The 19,075-nt window shown below is 36.6% G+C and overlaps 1 protein-coding gene across 3 annotated transcripts in view; it reads left to right on the forward strand.

Moving 5' to 3' along the window:
• Window positions 1-19,075, forward strand: part of usp32 (ubiquitin specific peptidase 32) — a 154,585-nt gene that overhangs the window by 119,813 nt on the left and 15,697 nt on the right. For all 3 annotated transcript variants that reach the window (XM_069910731.1, XM_069910732.1, XM_069910733.1), the window contains exons 19-27: window positions 1,153-1,227; window positions 4,502-4,640; window positions 7,166-7,271; window positions 7,670-7,843; window positions 9,825-9,999; window positions 11,930-12,081; window positions 12,462-12,573; window positions 16,390-16,601; window positions 17,484-17,668. In XM_069910731.1, coding sequence (XP_069766832.1) covers window positions 1,153-1,227; window positions 4,502-4,640; window positions 7,166-7,271; window positions 7,670-7,843; window positions 9,825-9,999; window positions 11,930-12,081; window positions 12,462-12,573; window positions 16,390-16,601; window positions 17,484-17,668 — 1,330 coding nt within the window. The remainder of the gene's footprint in view (window positions 1-1,152; window positions 1,228-4,501; window positions 4,641-7,165; window positions 7,272-7,669; window positions 7,844-9,824; window positions 10,000-11,929; window positions 12,082-12,461; window positions 12,574-16,389; window positions 16,602-17,483; window positions 17,669-19,075) is intronic.

A 19,075-nucleotide genomic window follows, 5' to 3' on the forward strand; every position in this document is an offset into this window, starting at 1 on the left:
GAAGACTTGATTAAACTACCAGTGGTGGAAAGTTTTAGAAGCCACAGTTTCCAAGCCTCCTTGTAACCATATGTTAGTAATTATATATTTTGCAGTAATTTAGTCCTCACCTTTTGTACTTGAAACTTTTTCATATAAAAAGATAAGAACATCTTCCAAGCTTGTAGATCCAACCCCGCAATCTGCAGTTCAATCCATCCTCATTGCCCTTCTGCAATTGTACATGTTAATATATTGGAGGATAAATTTGACATTTCATTTAGTTGGTCATTTGGGATTATTTATTTCATGATTAAAAATCTTCCATTCCCGAAATAGTCAGGGGCTATAATAACTTTTCTCCCTTTCAATTGATTAGTATTTTTCCAAATGAATAAATTGTTTAATTACTGTACTGTAAATGTCCTTGAATTTGTTCTGTGTGAGAATGATTCTGATTAAACAGTATTTATTGTCAGTCCATAGCTTATTGGAAAAGAATCTCATCTAGTTCCAACTTCTTCAATACATAGTTGCATTTGTACATTTTGAATAGAATGAACAAAGTAAAACTACTAATGCTTTTATTTTGATCCAGTTAAATTAGGAATAGTGTGATAGAGTTCAGAAGTTTCTATTAATTTATTTTAAATTTCATTTTAAAATGTTTTGGTTTTCCAAATCACTATAACCAAATGCACATAGCAAAGAAAATTTTTAAAAATTTCAAGAATAAGAACCTGATGCACCTCATAGCTTCAAAATATCTGCCTACAACATGTTTGAGTTTCCCTATAGTGAGTTATAAGGTGTCTGTTCAAGCATGTACATCCCAGACCAATGCGTTCTAATTTCAAGGTTGTTACTGTGCAGAGGCATCATGTGAATGTCAGGAACTTCTCCGCAAAAATGTGAAATAATTTCTAGGATCAGTTATTCTAGGATTTTTAATTCTCCTTCCTCCTCCCCAGCAATGAGTTAAATATCAAAAAGTAAGGAACATGAATTGAGTTAATCCTCTCTTTTTATATGCATGGTTAGATTTTAGAAGAGAGATTAAAAATGAATTGCGAAACATAAATTCAAAATACTTTGTCAAAAGTACTTCCAGTTACCTAACTACAAACATTGTTACAGTACTATCAACTTGATATCCTGCATTTCTTATAATAGTTCGCAACAAAGATATGAGTTGGCCGGAGGAGATGTCATTCATTGCAAACAGTAGCAAAATGGACAGACACAAGGGTAGGTACAAACAGAATTTTTGCTCTTAAGTATAGGTGTTTTAAATGAATCTCCAACATACCCTTTCTCTTATTGGCCTCTATAAATATTTATATATTTAAAAGTATTGGAAAGTGAAGTACTCCTGTTGTAGTTTTCTTGTCCCTCTTTTTCTTTTTTTAGTTTGTATTTCTTTACTCTTTTTTTTTTCCTTTTATAAAATACCACGTGTATTTGGATTGTTTGAAATATTGTAATATATTATCTAAGTGGTTTTATTTTAAATAAAGTATACTTTTTAAAAAAAAAAGTATAGGTGAATGGTTTATTCTGCATTGTGGGGTCATTGAGCAGTTATTTTTTTAACAGTTCCACTTATCTATTGAAATTGCTGGGACATTAGCAAACAAATTTAATGCTTTCCTAATTTATTTTAGAGGAATTATAACTTAAAAATGTCTTTAAAATTAAAACAAGGGCTTTTCACTTCAAATAACGAGATGAATGGGATTATGCACTTTGAAAACTATAAGATGATTGTGTATGTCTCATTCATCCGAGCTCATATGTAATGTTATTTCTTATTCCATTTGTATATTTATTTAAAAATATTCTAAATACAGATAGTCTTTTTTTTAAATGCTGCTGGCCCCACAATTATTATTTTTTTTTCGTTCACTAACATTTATTCTAACATATGGAAGGGTATAGCTCAGCGAGGATGGATTTTTAAAAATGTACAAGTTTTCATGTGTGAAAGCCCAATATCTTATTGGCAAAGTGTGTGTGTGTGTGTGTGTGTGTGTGTGTGTGTGTGTGTGTGTATAATCTCTCTTTCTCTTGATGCATCTGAAAGAAATTCACATATATTTCAAGGAAATAAATTAAGAAGGATTGTGTTGGCCACTATCAAACTTGTAATGTTTGCTAATCTTGTCCAATTTGTACACTCATATAATGAATTGTATTCTTTCTGTTTACATTTTTCCATTTTTTTCATCTTCTCACTCGTGCATCTTTTCACAAGCAAGCCAATAAATTGAATTCACAACCCACCCACAACATACCAAACGTTCAATATTTCTGAGAATGGTCCCTGTAAAATTGTCAGAGTACAGTTGCATTGAAGTAGAAACCTTTTCTTGAGATTGGCAAGGTTAGAATTTAAAGTCATTTTTGGATCTCAGTGAAAAGAGTGATGATGAACTATTTATTGCACTGATACAATGCCATTATGCAAGATGTTGTAGCTTTTTGACCCATTGGTGAAAAAGGAATTGTGATATTTTTACAAGAGAAAATTGGATACAATGTGGAGAACTTGGAGGCAGTGACATTTCCATACATCAGCTGCCCTCTTCCTTCCTGATGCTGGTGAGATTTGGGGTGTTGGAACCAAGCAAAACTTGGCATATTGCTGTTGGGTTTTCATTGAAACAAAATGTTGCATCCATGTCTTATTATGATTGGAGAAAGTGAATATTCAGAATGGTAACTGGGGTGTACAGCAAGTAACCCTTAACCTGCAGGTTCAAGCTGCCTGGGTGCCATTGGAGCTGCACTAGACCAGCCGAGTGACCAATAATCTGTCACATTCCTGAGATGTTGGTCAAAAGTTCCTCCTCACAAAATACCCAGTGATGAGCTTGACTACCACTACAGCATTCATGTAATTGGTCCAATTAAGTTTGGAGTCACTGGATTCCTCATAATTGACCAATGGCAATGAAGAAAGTGAAGATTGTTTTGTCTGGGATACCATTCTGTGGAGTTCTTGAAGTTTAATTAATTGACCATCAACGGTCACAACCATCTCTTGTATGTTTTTCCTTTGATTCCCTGTCATTTCAATTTTACCAGATCTGAATGCTGCACTCTGTCAAATGCTGCCTTGATGCCACTGTCACCTAGTGTGGGCATCAAAGATGAAATTAGATGAGGAGCTGAGTGGTATTTGTGAAAGCCGATTTGTGAGCAGGTTGATGATGTGATGGCATTGTCTGAGATATCTACTATCATTTTAATCAAGAGTAGATGCTGTAATTGTTTGGAATGCATTTTTTCTGCTTTTGGTGAATGGTACGTAAGTCGGCAATTCTCCCCGTTGTCAAGCAGATGTCAGTGTTGTACCTGAACGAATAGTTTGCAGATCTAGCTTTAACTCTAGTCCATACACTTCTGCACCACCAGAGCCCGAATCCCTATTGGTTCTCTCATAATCTTAGATGTGTTCAAGGCATGGATATTTCTTGTTGTCAGATTTAAAGAATCAAGTTAGCCGACGATTGACTTGCAAGAAGTCTCTTAATTCCAAAGATCATCCAATTGTCATGTTTGTCTGAAGATAATTGAATTTTCTTCAGTCTTTCGCGCATGTTGGAGCTTTGCCTTCACTGAGGAAGTAGTCGTTCGTGGAACTAGCTTCTCCAGTCAGCTGTTTAATTTTTCACCGCATTTATGGATGCGATTCAACTGCAAAGCTTTGGATGTTCATGATGAAAACTGTCCTCCTGCTGAAGACCCGATTGTTTTATGATGTCGCTTATTTTTGTCTGTTCTGAATATAATACACAAAACTGCTGGAGAAAGTAAAGGGTAACTAACATTTCAGGCCTGACCCTTCATTGGGGAGTTCTGAATATATTAAAATTTTTAATGTATTGACAGTGCCTGATTCTCCATATGCACCATGTACTGATCACTCCCACTTTTATGGATTGATGCATTAGTGATGGATCAAGTCAAATGATCCTCACTGCAGTTGAATATCGATCATATGTCATTCAGATGATAACTAGCTGAGTTGGTATTGAAGCCTTTCTTAGAGATGGATGTTTTACTTGACCTAAAAACACTACTTGACCTGCTGAGTTTCTCCAGCTTTGTGTTTCTACTTCAACCAGATTTTTGTGTTTTACCACTTGCTGACCTATTGTACATTCTGTGCCTTTTCTACATTCAAGTGCTTCCATTGTTATTCAGTATTGATGGATGCAAATTTTTAAGTTGTGGGAGGAATTTTTTTTTTGTTGAACCTATCAGAGGAATTTGGATATACCCAGACTTGGTGATAGAAAAGTATGCTGTATATAGTTGCAGTTCTTCAATTAAATAGTTGTACATTGAGTAACAGAATTAAATGTTATATAATATACCATATAATGGTATTAACTATATAATATATACTTGTGATGTTAATTTACAATCATTGTTTTCTGATTTTATTTCTGGTTTCTTGTTTCTACCAGCTTCGTAAATTACATCATAATTAGATGCAATAACATTTTCATTCTAGTTCCAACTGAAAAAGGTGCCACAGGATTAAGTAACCTGGGAAACACGTGCTTTATGAATTCCAGCATCCAATGTGTCAGTAACACACAGCCACTTACCCGGTACTTCATCTCAGGGAGACACCTTTTTGAACTCAACAGGTAAGAATTTAAATTAAACTTTTAATTTTTAATTTAGACATACAGCTTGGTAACAGGCCATTTCAGCCAAGCCCGTGCCACCCAATTAACCTACAACCCCAGTACATATCGAATGGTGAGAGGAAACCGGAGCCCCTGGGGAAAACCCACGCAGATATGGGGAGAAAGTACAAACTCCTTACAGACAGCGTGGAGTTTGAACCCCAGTCCCAGTCACTAGCACTGTAAAGGCATGCATTAGCTGCAACGCCAACCATATCTTTTTCCATCGATTCATTTCAACTTCAAAATTCTTTTGAACTTAATTAATGCCACAAAATAGAAGCTGTTTCTCAATTGCATGTTTTTTTTTAAATGGTTTATTCCTTGTTTACTTCATTACAAAATTAAGCTGTTCAGAAAATGTTCTGCCGTGTTGCAAGCATTTTAATTTTACTGTATTTACATTGGGAAGAGATAAAATGGGAATAATTTGAAATGACTAGATTAGAATTAATTTTGATCAAATTTTTTTCTTTTAATTTTCATTGGGAGCCACGGTTAGGAATTTGAAACTGCTTGGGTTTCCTTCAGGCACTCTGGTTTCCTTCAAAATATATAGGGGTTGTAGGTTGATTAGGGTATTTTGGCAGCACAAGCTTGTGGGCCAAAGGGCCTGTTACTGTGCTGTATGTCTAAATTTAAAAATCAAAATTTTAAATTAAAAACAATGGTACTAATTGTAATTTTTGTGTAATGTAACTTTTTTTGGAAACTTTATTTAAAGATTTTATTACATGAATAAAACAAAGAAATTACATTTAAAGAAAAGATAAACACAACATTAATAACCTAACTTAAATCAATCTAACCCCCCCCCCATTTATACGACCACTAAAAAAAAACTATATATATATATTAAAAAAAACCCACCCTTCCCCAAAAATAAAGAGTGAAGAATTAATAAAGTTAGTAATATATATTAAAAAAACACTCACAAACAAAAGAAAATAACAAGTAAAAATATTAATTAAAAAAAGTTATCAAATCTAAAATATCACACATAAAACAAATTTAAATCAGACTTAATTGCAAGTACTTAACAAATGGAGTCCACTTCAACTTATAAAAAGACATCTTATCTTGAATTGAAAAAGATATCTTTTCCATAATTAAACAAGACTTCATCTCTAAATACCACCTATCTAAGGTTAGTATATTTCTATCTTTCCATGTAGACGCTATACATTTCTTAGCCACTGCCAAGGCTAAATAGATAAAAGAAATCTGATAATCATTTAAGCCTAAATCGATTAATGATTGCATATTCCCGAATAAAAATATATCAGGATCTAATACAATATAGATATTATATAAACTATTAAATATAGATTGAATACCTTTCCAAAACTGTTGCAATCGATCACAAAACCAAACTGTATGTAAAAAAAAAAAAGTATTAGCCGTCTGATCGCAACGAAAACAACAATCTACCTTACTAAGACCAAACTTTTTTAATTTCTCTGGTGTTAAATATAATTGATGTATAAAATTATAATTAATCATCGCTAATCTAGCATTAATCAATTTCCGAATACTATTCTGACAAATTTCCATCCAAGCTTCAGCTATTATAGAACCCAAATCTTTTTCCCATTTCAACTTATCTTTATCCCAATCTGTCTTATTTTAATTTTCTTGTAAAATACAATACAAATCAGATATATACCCCTTTTTTGGTATAGAAAGTACATATTTCTCAAAACTAGTTTCAGGCAATAAAATCATATGTTGGCCACATACCTGTTTTACAAATGATCTTAACTGATAATATACAAATACAGAATTTCCACTAATACCAAATTTCCTTTGTAATTCCTCAAAAGAACAAAAGCATCCTTCAAAAAAACAATCTGATAAATATTTTATTCCTTTCCTTTCCCATTGTTTCAAAGTAATATTGGAGACTGTAAAAGGAACAAGTTGATTATTATATGATGGCAATCGCCCAGACCATTTATTTTTAAGCCCCAATTTATTAAGTTTACTTGTCCATAAATTCAATAAATGTTTCAATATTGGTACATCATAAGTTCGTAATAAATTTTTATTCCATCGAAACAAAAACTCATGTGGAAATTTTTCTGAAATAACTGCCATTTCTATCTTTGCCCAACTAGGTGGGTCCTCCGTATTCATTAATGCACTAAGAAATTTAAATTGAGTTGCCTCATAAACATGTATTCATGTTTCTAGATCGATGGAATAAAATCACTAAATTATTTTCACTTGAAAAAAGATACCAACAAATTCATATTAAAATGTTCTAGGATATTAACAGTACTCTAAAATTAAATTTGAACAATATAAATGCTTGCTTAGATAATTGTGTGGTCCCAAAATGAATGAAGTAATGTTATGTTAACGAAAAGTGAATAATTGCTCCTAAACGATCAGTTTTCAGCGTAACATTTTAATGGCAAAAAGAATTGATGACTTCGTTTGGTTTGTTACAAGTAATTTGCTTTGTGTATGATTTATTGTAGGGCTAACCCATTGGGAATGAAAGGTCATATGGCCAAGTGTTACGGAGATCTCATCCAAGAGTTGTGGAGTGGAACTCAGAAGAACATAGCACCACTTAAACTCAGGGTAGGGCAGCTTATTAATATAAAATATTTAATAAAATAAAACTATAATATTCATCATTAAATGAGCATGTATTGAATTTGCAATTAATTTTTTGAGGAATTGAGAAAATTTGGAATAATTGATTTTTGATGTGTTTGCGATTTGTGTACTGCATTAAATATTTCTGTTACATAATCCTCAGCCCAATAATATTAAATTTGATGGCCATCTGACAGTGGTAAAATTCAGGAACTGATATTATCCAGATAATAGATTTAATACTGTTTTTGCAAAACAGCAAATGAAGATATAAGCTTAGAGAAACTTTTGAAGCATAGAAAAGGAGAGAGAACAATAAAGAATAATACTCTCAATAGCTCTGTTTGTTTACTCTTGAATATTTGTTTTGTATATTTTAGTGGACAATAGCAAAATATGCTCCAAGATTTAATGGTTTTCAGCAACAGGACTCTCAGGAGCTTCTAGCATTCTTGTTGGATGGTCTCCATGAAGATCTCAACAGAGTTCATGATAAGCCTTATGTGGAATTGAAGGATAGTGATGGCCGGCCAGATTTTGAGGTTGCTGCAGAGGTTGGTTAGTTTTTATTTGAAACATTTTACCTGCAAATTTTATGTAATCAAAGATATCCTGATGATGATGGTGGTCTAAAAAATCTTTTGAGCGATTTTTGAGGTTGTGTTCATAATGCAAAACTGGAGATTAGTCGGTTTGCTCTACTGCACACATGTCAAACTCTGGCCCAGCCCGCGATATAATTATATTTGGCCCGCAAGATCATTTCAAAAATGTATTGGAGGTGGCCCGCCCTGCAGCGAGAGCCGATGCTGTTTTTTTGGTAATGTCACCCCCACCATCCTCCCCCTTCATTGCACATCCTTCCCCATTGTAACACGAGAAATTGTAACACGAGAAGTCTGTCGATGTCATCAGCCGGCAAGCCGGTTGGAAGGCTCCCTGCACAACCAGTCACTTCTCCCACCTGTCGAGTGGTGCGGCGGATGGGCGAGCGCCTATGATTTCCTGTCGGCGCGACAGGCAGGGCAGGCTGCGCACGGCCCCCGGGCAGCGCGAGCCCCGCGCGACTGGCACCGGATGGCCCTTCCACAGCGCGAGCGCACTTCTCCCGGTCGCCACGGCCTTCAGCGCTTGCACCCGCGCGGACCCCAGGGATGGCAGGTTCGGCCCTGCACGTGAAGAGCGAGATGGTGGCTGTCCGCAAAGGCTGATCGGCAGTGCGCTGGGCCTGAGTGGGTGGGTAAGCAGGGGTGGGCAGAGGGTATAGGTGAGGAGTAATGGGCAGGGGAAGTTATGGTGGTGCGAGGGGCAGTTAGAGGGAGGGATGAGTAGAAGGAGGGGTGGATAGGGAAGAGGTAAAAGGGGAGGGGCAGGGCGAGTAGGGGAGGGGTGATAGAGGGTGAGAGACAGGTAGAGGGAGGAACAGGTTGAGGGGAGAGGCAGTAGAGGGGCGTGTATAGGATGGGGTGGGTAGAGGCAGAGCGAGTGGAGTGAGGGGTGAGTAGAGGTTGGGTAAAGGACTGGTCAGGTAGAGGATGGTGGGTCGAGGGTGAATAGAGGCCTAGAGCCTGAGGAGTGAGTAGGAAATGCTGAGTCCTGATGCAGGCCAAAATGGACACAGCCTGTGAATGCTGACGACATCTCCACAGGGACCAAATAGGTTTCCCTCAGGTCAAGCAAAGGGTGAACTTGAGCTACCTACTCCTGACCTGTAACATTATCCTCCTAAAGTTATATCCTAAAGTTTAACATTACATATGTTGAAAGAAGAGAAAACATGCAGATGTTGTTGAAAATTTTCAATAAATATTTAGTTCGGCCCTCGACTTAGTCCAAGTTTTTAATTTTGGCCCTCCGTGAATTTGAGTTTGACACCCCTGCTCCACTGGATGATTCAGAACTTTGTAATTTCTCTCTTTGGCAATCATTAGAAAAAATCCATCTTATGCATTTTTTTCTTTCCATTTTAATCATTTAGTCAAGAGAAAAATATATTTTTCCTTTTGGAAACAAAATCTGCTGTAGATATTGAGTTGCAAAAATGAACCTTGGTGCTGGTTGGAAATGCAGTTTAAACCATATTTGTAATTTAATCAATTATGCCAGTTTATTGCACAGAAATAATTGCAGTCAGAACTATTGGAATCCTGCTGTAAAATCATACTGCACATTTAATTGTGTGAAATGTTATGAATTATGAACTGTATTTCCAGGTTTCTTGCTGTGTGTAATCAGCAGGTAGATTTTTAATTCCTTTTTCTGCTGATTGATACCACTTCACATTTGCTACTTTTTCCATTCATACAATACTTAAAGTTAAATAAAGTAACATGATATTAATGTAAATGCATGCTTTTTAATGACTTATTTTTAAGGGCACTATTAAGAAGTTTTGTTTCTTCAGAGTTTTGCTATATAAAGAAAATAAATTAAAAACCTTAATGCATGTTGTATACTTTAAAGCTATATCTTTTAAAATCACAAAAGATATAGTGACTTTGCTCATGGCACTTCTCTTATTCCACCCCACCCCAGGCATGGGAAAATCACTTGAGGAGAAATAAATCAATTGTTGTTGACCTATTTCATGGACAGCTAAAATCGCAAGTCAAATGTAAAACATGTGGTCACATCAGTGTTCGATTTGATCCATTCAACTTCTTGTCTTTGCCTCTACCGATGGATAGCTACCTACACCTAGAAATAACAGGTTTGTCAGTACATAATGGCTCTTGCTTATATCCAAGAAAATTCAGTAATTTTTCAGCCATTGAACTATTGACAATTTTTACAATCCGCACAATTTATCGATGTATCTAGATTTTGGGGAAAATCCAAAATATTGATTTGAATAGAGCCACAAAGAATATAACCTTGATTTTTTTTTAATGTATCATGTTATCCATAAGACTGTAAAATCCACTATTTAGTTACTCATCGAGACTACAGCAACAGCTCCTAATCTACGAGGGGCACATGGAAACAGAACCACCTGCATTTTCCACCTTCTTTTGCTTCATTGACACTGTCAAGAGCTTCCACCCTCCAGGATCGGTAGGGGTGTGCTTTCACCTGAAGGACTGCAGAATGCAAGAAGATGGTTCACCGTTACCTTTTCAAGGACATTTTGAAAATTTTAATGAACTTTGCCAGCAATGCCTATCAAATGAATAAATAAAAACCATGTTTTCCAAGTCTTCCTATGGGATGTTAAGGTTGTTGTGACTCGTTGATACAAAAACTGTAAAAAAATCCAAAACTGCCAAAGCCGAAGTTGTGATATTCTTGTCTTCCCCTCTCATTGCGAGATCAATCATTTCTAATGATTGTTCAGTCATGCAGTCCTTCTGGCCTTTTTAAAGAAAAAAAATCAAAGCATAAATATTTGGATTATACAGAGGCTTAGCACTGTCTTGTCACAGATCTGTGTCAACTTCCAGGCATTAAAAAAAAAATGTCAGTCAGCATTATCTTGCTCTGATAGAACCTCCATAGTTAAAAGTGAGAAATGGGAATGCAAAGCAATAATGTTCTATTGTTGTAAACTGAGGCATATCAATAGCCATTTTGTCTCGCATATTTTTTTATATAGATGATCTGAAGAGGAAGTAGAATGATAGAAGCATTTCATTTCACAGTACCTTATTAAGCATAATTTAGAAATAAAAATTGAAAATGCTGGAAATACTCACCAAGTCAAGCAGCACAAATGGAAAGAGAAAGACAGCTAATGTTTCCGGCCTATGGCTCTTTGTCACACTGAGAAAAGTGAGAAAGGAAGCATACTTTAATTTGCAGAGAGGGGAAGGAGCAGAGTGAGAGCGAGAAGAATGTTTATGTCACAAAAGCAATTAAGATTGTTGGATGACACTGCTTTCATGGCTGATCTGTTTGAAGAAGTATAAATAAAAGGATATGATCAAGGGTAGATAGAGAAAGGAAAAATAAAGCTGGAATTGCAAGATGCAGAACGGAGTAATTTCCTGGAAAAAATTTTTTTTTTAAAAGCTGGAAATATTTAGCAGGTCAGGCATCATCTTGGAGAGATGAAGACTGGGTAAATGCTGCTGGTGAGTAGCCTAAACAATCAGAACTTCACAGTTGTGATGCACGGAGGAAAGACTAATTACCTGAATTCAGGATTACATTTCGAGAGTAAAACATTCCCAGGATGGAAACTCTGGCTTCCTACACTTTCTGACAAAGCCCAAAGACGGTGATCAGAGTGGGAGAAGGATGGAAAATAGAGGTGCCAGGCTGCCAGAAGCTTAGTACCATCCGTTAACATTGATTCTAGTTATAAGGAAGTGAAAACCAGAGAGTCACAGAGGAAACAATACCTTGTTGAAAATGCTGAATGCTTTCCAGATCACTTTTGCTTAATCCATTAGGATAATCCTGAGCTTGAGGAAAAAAAATTATTTTAAAGTATTATCCTATTGAATTTGACACTAAAAGACCAATACCTCAGAACAGTACCCATCTTTTGAAAGGAAAGTTGCATTCAGATACATTTTCACGCTATTTAGACCTGAACTGTTTATTTTTTTGTAAAACAAAAGAATGGATTAGTCATTTTTGGACAATGTCACTAACACTCACAAATGAGTAAAGTTGTGCTTAAATTTTCTCTTTTCCAGTCATCAAATTAGATGGTTCGACACCAGTCCGATACGGTTTGCGGTTGAATGTAGATGAGAAATATACTGGTTTGAAAAAGCAATTAAGTGATTTATGTGGACTGACGTCAGAGCAGATCTTGCTGGGAGAAGTTCATGGTTCCAATATAAAAGTAAGTGTTTTTTTTTTTGGCAGACAGCTCCCTCAAGGACTTGGTTGCATTTAGTTCATGGAATGTTGATGCACCTTAATGAATTGAAATTAGAATTTAAATGCTTAGTAAGATCCTCACAAAATTTGGAAGGCTAAGGTGGGGAGGGGATGTTCATCTTCGGTTGATTATAGATGTAAAATCTGAGAAATTCAAGGGATAAACTTGATTTTGGAAAAAAGTGTACCCTGGAGAGTAATTAAATTTAGTCAAAAATCTAATAGTTGTACATACACAACTTTTGATATTTTTCTTTTCTGCAAAAATGACAATCTTTAACATTAATAGAAATGTAAAATAAGCAGAATCCAAGCTAATGATGCATTTTACTTTTTAATCAGAATTTTCCTCAGGATAATCAGAAAGTGAGGCTATCAGCAAATGGTTACCTTTGTGCTTTTGAGATCCCTGTCCCTGGATCACCAACCTCTGCCACTTCTCCTGTACAGACAGGTAATAGTCCATTGAGATAAGAATAGATATACAGTAGTTATGAACATGTATATTTTGTTGGTATTAAACTTCTGGAAGGATTAGTACAAATACTGAAAAATGTTTTGCAGTTTTCAATATCATGCATCTGAATTAACATGGCACCTGTTATTTGACATTTGAATGTTATCCTTCTGCCCATCATAAGGTCAGGACTGAGGATATTCACTAATGATTATATAATGTTCATCTCTATTTACAGCCACACAAGGCACTCCCTGCCTAGATGCAGCTAGATTTAGCCGTGTGCAGTTTGATAAGCTGTTCCTTAACTACTTGAAATGGATGAAATTGGCAGAAGACCTACCTGTTGGGGTATTGAGCTTCAGAATGCTAAAAGAGATGATTCAATTGGATGAAATTGGCATTGAGCTTCAGAATGCTAAAAGATATGATTCAATTGACATCTCAGGCTGCAAATAATTACAGATGCTTCTTTTGCATTAACGTATTGGGTCCCACTCCATCCTCAACATTCATTGGAGCGCTTACATACCTAACGTCGAAGTACTCGAGATGGCAGAGGTCGACAGCATCGAGTCCACGCTGCTGAAGATCCAGCTGCGCTGGGTGGGTCACGTCTCCAGAATGGAGGACCATCGCCTTCCCATGATCGTGTTATATGGCGAGCTCTCCACTGGCCACCGTGACAGAGGTGCACCAAAGAAAAGGTACAAGGACTGCCTAAAGAAATCTCTTGGTGCCTGCCACATTGACCACCGCCAGTGGGCTGATATCGCCTCAAACCGTGCATCTTGGCGCCTCGCAGTTTGGCGGGCAGCAACCTCCTTTGAAGAAGACCGCAGAGCCCACTTCACTGACAAAAGGCAAAGGAGGAAAAACCCAACACCCAACCCCAACCCACCAATTTTCCGCTGCAACCGTGTCTGCCTGTCCCGCATCGGACTTGTCAGCCACAAACGAGCCTGCAGTTGACGTGGACATTTACCCCCTCCATAAATCTTCGTCCGCAAAGCCAAGCCAAAGAAGAATTGGGTCCCACCATCAATGATGAGCATTTTTATGAACTAACACTGATTACATTGGACAAATCTTTTCAAAAGGTTTGCTTCCTTGAAAAAAATAATTGGGGATTATGATAGACAACTTCAAGCTGAACACAAAGATCATTTCAGATTTCCTGTATCACATATGAGGCTGAAGAAACATTAAATTAACTTTTATTGAATTTTGCAAGTTTAATCGCATAATGATGCTGACACATTGCGTTAATTCAACTGACCTAAAAATGTTTTGCCACTGATTTTCATTTGTACTCAGCATCTGATACCTCTTGAGTCAGTGTCCAACAATAGTTGGCCAGGATTGATGGATTCCAGTTGCCCTGATACTGCTTTTCTATGATCACATGTCCTGGTGATATGTTTGTCGCTTACTGCACCGAGATCTGCAGGAAAGACGTCCAAGTGCGAATGTTGTAAATTAATTTTCAATGATATGTTGCACTTTGTGGTTTTATTTGCTTGAAGTAGATTTAAAATATGACAGGAAATTACAAAAATAGATTTGTATCTTTTTTAAAATAAAAGGTACATGATAGGAAAGTTTCGAGGTGATTTTCATGATCAGTTGCCCAAAATCCATAAAATTCACCTAAAAGTGTTCAGGAAGCAAAATATTTGTTGTCCGGCGTTAGTTGTTTAATGGTTCACCGCAGCTCCTGGCTGAATTTGTCAGTTTTGATTTAGTCCTTGGTTATGTGATTATAGATCCTAGTTTCTGACAGAAGTTGAACAACAATTAACAGCATATTATCCTTTATTTGTAATTTCAAGATAGCATCTCACTTTTAGAACAAGACTTGACTTTTCCTGGCAAGCTCTTTTCCATCATTGACCTAAGATTGGCCTTGAGGATTCTTGTTAAGTGCAGAGTGAGGAATACAATGCACTTTGAGATTGGAGTGTAATAGAATTCTGTTGCTTATATCACAGAATTCCTGATGAATGCCAGTATTAAGGTTCCATTTTGAATAATCCAATTTGGCATAGAGGTAAAACTAATTGATATGGCAAAAAAAAATGTTCTCTATCGGCTTGGGTAGCAACAACTAGGGCAGATAAATTGGTGAGAACCATATCAACAAGTTTTTATTTATCTCACTGCGCTCCACAAACTGAATGTAGCAGCTGTTTCATCCACTGTTTGCCCATATGATCCTTGGTATGAAAGGCCACCCATTCCAATTACTTTTTATCCTCTTGCAAATGATCTTCACTGAGGAGTAGGACCATAGGAAAGCTTGAAGATGAAAATGAAGATTCCGTTCTTGTGTTGTCATGGGAGTTTATTGATAGATCAATTGTATCCTATAAAAATTAAAAGCTATTGCAACCAGATCCAAATCTAGAGGAAAAAAAAACCTTATTGTGGATACAGGCATTGTTGATTAATTATATGGGAAAATGCAATTAAATGGGAATAGTTATGGAAAAAATTAATTTACATTTTGTCAGTTTGCTAATGTATTATGGAAGAATAGGTAGGATATTATTGGTAATGATAACAGATTTGGTGTGTGGTTGAAGTTCCCTCATTGTTATTTTAATTGAGCAAGTCAACTGTTTATTGGTACTGTGTAAATGGCAATTAAAAGTTTCACCCAAATACATCAGATATTATGTACAATAGGCAATAACTTTTTTTTGTCTCGCTCATGATTTCCCAAGAAAGTGAAAAGAATTTGGGGCATTTTCCATTTCTAATCAATTTTTGAAGTCAACTCAAGTTTATTATCATCTGATTGTACAAGTACAACCTGACAAAACAGCACTCTCTTATCCTTGATGCAAAACATGCAGATACACAACCAGACACGACACACATTTAGATGAAATACTTGTACTGCCTATCTATTATTAACCTAAAAAAAAAATATTGCTTTGTACAAATGAGTCTTGGATGGTTAATGTGAGCAGATCCTTTGGTCGTTCAGCCTTCTCACTGCCCGTGGGAAGAAGCTGATCCTCAGCCTGGTGGTGCGAGCTCTGATCCTCCTGCATCTCTTCCCTGACAGAGTGGAAGGGGTCCTCAGTGATTTTGCACAATGATTCCAGTAGATCACATCCATGAGGAGAGAGGAAGACTCCAATGATCCTCTTTGCCACTCATGATCCTGTGGATTGACCTTTGATGCATTTCTCTGCAGCAACCGTACCACACTGTGATGCATCCATCCAGGACACTCTCGATAAAGCTCCTGTAGAAGCTTGTCTTAATGGTGGCCAGTAGCCCTGCCTGCTTCAGTCTTCTCAGGAAGTGCAGTCACCGTTGCTCCTTTCTGACAAGTGAGGAGACGTTGAATGTCCACGATAGGTCACTAGTTAAGTGAACTCCAAGGAACATGTGCTCTCCACTCTACTACAGAGTTGTTGATGTATAGTGGAGGGTGATCGTTCCTGGTCCTCCTGAAGTCCTTCATCTTGTCCACATTGAGACTCAGCTTGTTGCTTTCACACCATTTCATAAAATTTTCCACCTCTTTGTTGTGCGACTCCTCATTGTTCCTGATGAGGCCAACCACCATTGTGTCATCTGCAAACTTGATGACACTGTTAGAGCTGGATCTGGTGACACAGTTGTGGGTCAGTAGCATAAACAGAAGCGGCCTGAGCACACAGCCGTGACAACGCTCGATATTCTGCTACTGGCCTGGACAGACTGTCTTTTTTTATTGACTTTGCATAACAAAATGTTTAAATGCAGTTTTTAAAATTATTTTACATTATTTATTAAAGCATATTTTCTATTTGTAAGATTCCTCCCAGGTGCCATTAGATAATGGAAGACATAACCAGTCTTCAAATGCAAATCCAATGAAGCCAAACTTGATTCCAAATGGAATTGCTTGTACTGTGGAGGCAGCTGACAATGAAAAGAATTTCTCAAATGGGATTCCTAATGGACATTTGCCAGGGGTTAATGACAATCCATTCATAGGATACATTATTGCAGTTCACAGAAAAATGGTAATGTATTATTTCAAAAAAGATTACTATAAAAAATGAATTTAAAGTGAGCTTTGTAATTATAGCCTGAAAACCTAATTCTACTGTTTGTGTATATCAAGACAATTTGAAAATGGTAAATATTAAAAATATGGAGTTGTTCTCCAGTGTTGTGTGTTTTGATGAATACTGTGTATTTCAAGAAAAACTGCATAATTTCTCATTTAGAAGCAGATGAATAAATGCCATATTATGGTGGGGGGAGGGTTGATAGAAGAACTCAAGGAATAAACTAATAATCATTCAGGTTTCAGTGAACTTGTTACTGTACTGAAAATCTATTGTATATTTTGTGAATTTTGAAGAGATCTGACAATTTCCAAACTAGTGCTAGTAAATTTGATATTTAATCCTTCCATTTAGTCTTTTCAATCAGTCAAATTATCATTTTTGAATTGACATAGCTGGTCTACAAACATAACATAACACAGACAAATGATCACAAAACTAGCTGTTCAAATAATTTCATTTTCAGAAAATCCTTGGCCCAGAATGTTGACTGTCCATTTCTCTCCATGGGTGCCGCCTGACCTTTACACAGGTTATCTCTTTGTCAGAATGTGATCAACTGTTGGGAATCAGGGATTTTTTTTCATTGTGGTTTCATTATTAATTTCTCTTAGAATTTAACAAAATTATATTTGCCTTTCTCCGTTCAAATGATGATCATGACCACTTTTTCCACATCCCGATAGGGCATTGTTTCATTTTATGCTAGGAGCACTTTATTTTGGCTCTTGTATAATTTTCACTATTTTATCAAAAATCCATATTATCTGTAAACCCTGGAATCATCTAAGCTTTACGACTTGTACCATCACTTTTTTTTTTTTTTTCGCACAGATGCGGACAGAATTGTATTTTCTGTCCTCTCAGAAAAATCGACCCAGCTTATTTGGTATGCCACTTATTGTGCCCTGCACCATACACACTCGCAAGAAGGACCTCTATGATGCCGTATGGATACAGGTTTCACGGCTTGCCAGTCCTTTACCACCTCAAGAAGCAAGCAACCATGCTCAAGATTGGTCAGTACAGATATTGACTTTTTTTCTTTGAAAAATAAAAATTGATACAATTTCTAACCTAGTTAATTGCAGTTTACCTAATGTTGACACGGAATTTATTTTTGATGAGGTTGGGTTTTGATCTTGCATGTCATGTTGGCGTGATTGTGGCAGGTTTTGGGAGCTGATACCACCCAGCATCTGGGCCCATAATAGTTTTACAGGAACCAATATCCTCTGATACTTGGCAACACTTTGACTTGATGGAGCCAGCATCAATTCTATGTAGAACAATGCCCCATCATTCTGCATAGATGCTATTTGTGTTCAATTTTACCATGCAAGTACAGTATGTGATCCATGAAGTACTATTAATACTGCCAACAGAAGTGTTGCTACAAAATGAATGATAATAGGTTATGGGGCAATAATGTATTGCACATTCTATTATGGGGTCGTTGAGGAGGAGTTAGATTAATGTCCCTGGATTTTACATTTTGCTGAAAAATGACTGCTGCTCTTTGTGGATTTTGTGGAAAATAACCCTTAAAATAATCTAAAAATTGCTTTGATGTGGATTTCCCCTTGGCTAATGGAGATTGTTGTTATGTCATCTTGAGAATTTCTGCCTCCAACAACAGTAATATCATCAGGTTGATGGACCACAGTAAACAAGGGAGTAAAAACTTTGCTTTCAACTAACTATTCAAACATTTCATGAAGTGCAAATTTCCAAAAAAAATTAAACATAGAAGTTTGAAATTTCGAAGAAGAAATGACTATCCATGTCTACAATTTTCAGTTGAGCATTAAATTTGAACCATTCAAAATCTCACTTGCACCTCATGCAAGAAAAGTGACAGACCCATCCTCATAGCTTTTCTCACCTGTTATGGTACCTATGGGATGAGTCTTGAACACCTGCTTTCCATTCTCCTTCTGCAAGGTGGATCAAGCCTTGAGTGGTAGCACAACTGATACCAGCATTATAGCTGCATTTGACATTTCAGTGCTGTCAAACACATCCCACGTGGTTTTTTAAAAAAAAACTCAAATTATTTTTAATGTTAAAGTTATTGTCTTTAAAAGCATCCAAATCAAATGAAGACAATGCTTGGAGGGCAGAAGATTAAAACTGGGAAGCAACTCTCTCTCTGTTTCCCCATCCCTCAGTTTTCTTTCCTCCAGATCCCACCATTCAGAGAGCCATCTCCTCCCACATCACTTCCCAGCATTTTACTCTTCTGCCCGCCCACCCATATCCACCCATGTCCTTTTGCTTATTGGTTTACACTCCTTCCCTGCCCATCTCCCCATCATTTTATTCAGGTGCCTGCCTGCTTTTGACCCATAACTTCGAAATGTTGATTATATATTTTTGCTGCATAAAGCACACTGTGTGACCTGCTGAGTTTCTCCAGCACTTTT

The sequence above is a fragment of the Narcine bancroftii genome, chromosome 14 (genome assembly GCF_036971445.1).
Source record: "Narcine bancroftii isolate sNarBan1 chromosome 14, sNarBan1.hap1, whole genome shotgun sequence".
In the NCBI taxonomy this organism is placed as follows: Eukaryota; Metazoa; Chordata; class Chondrichthyes; order Torpediniformes; family Narcinidae; genus Narcine; species Narcine bancroftii.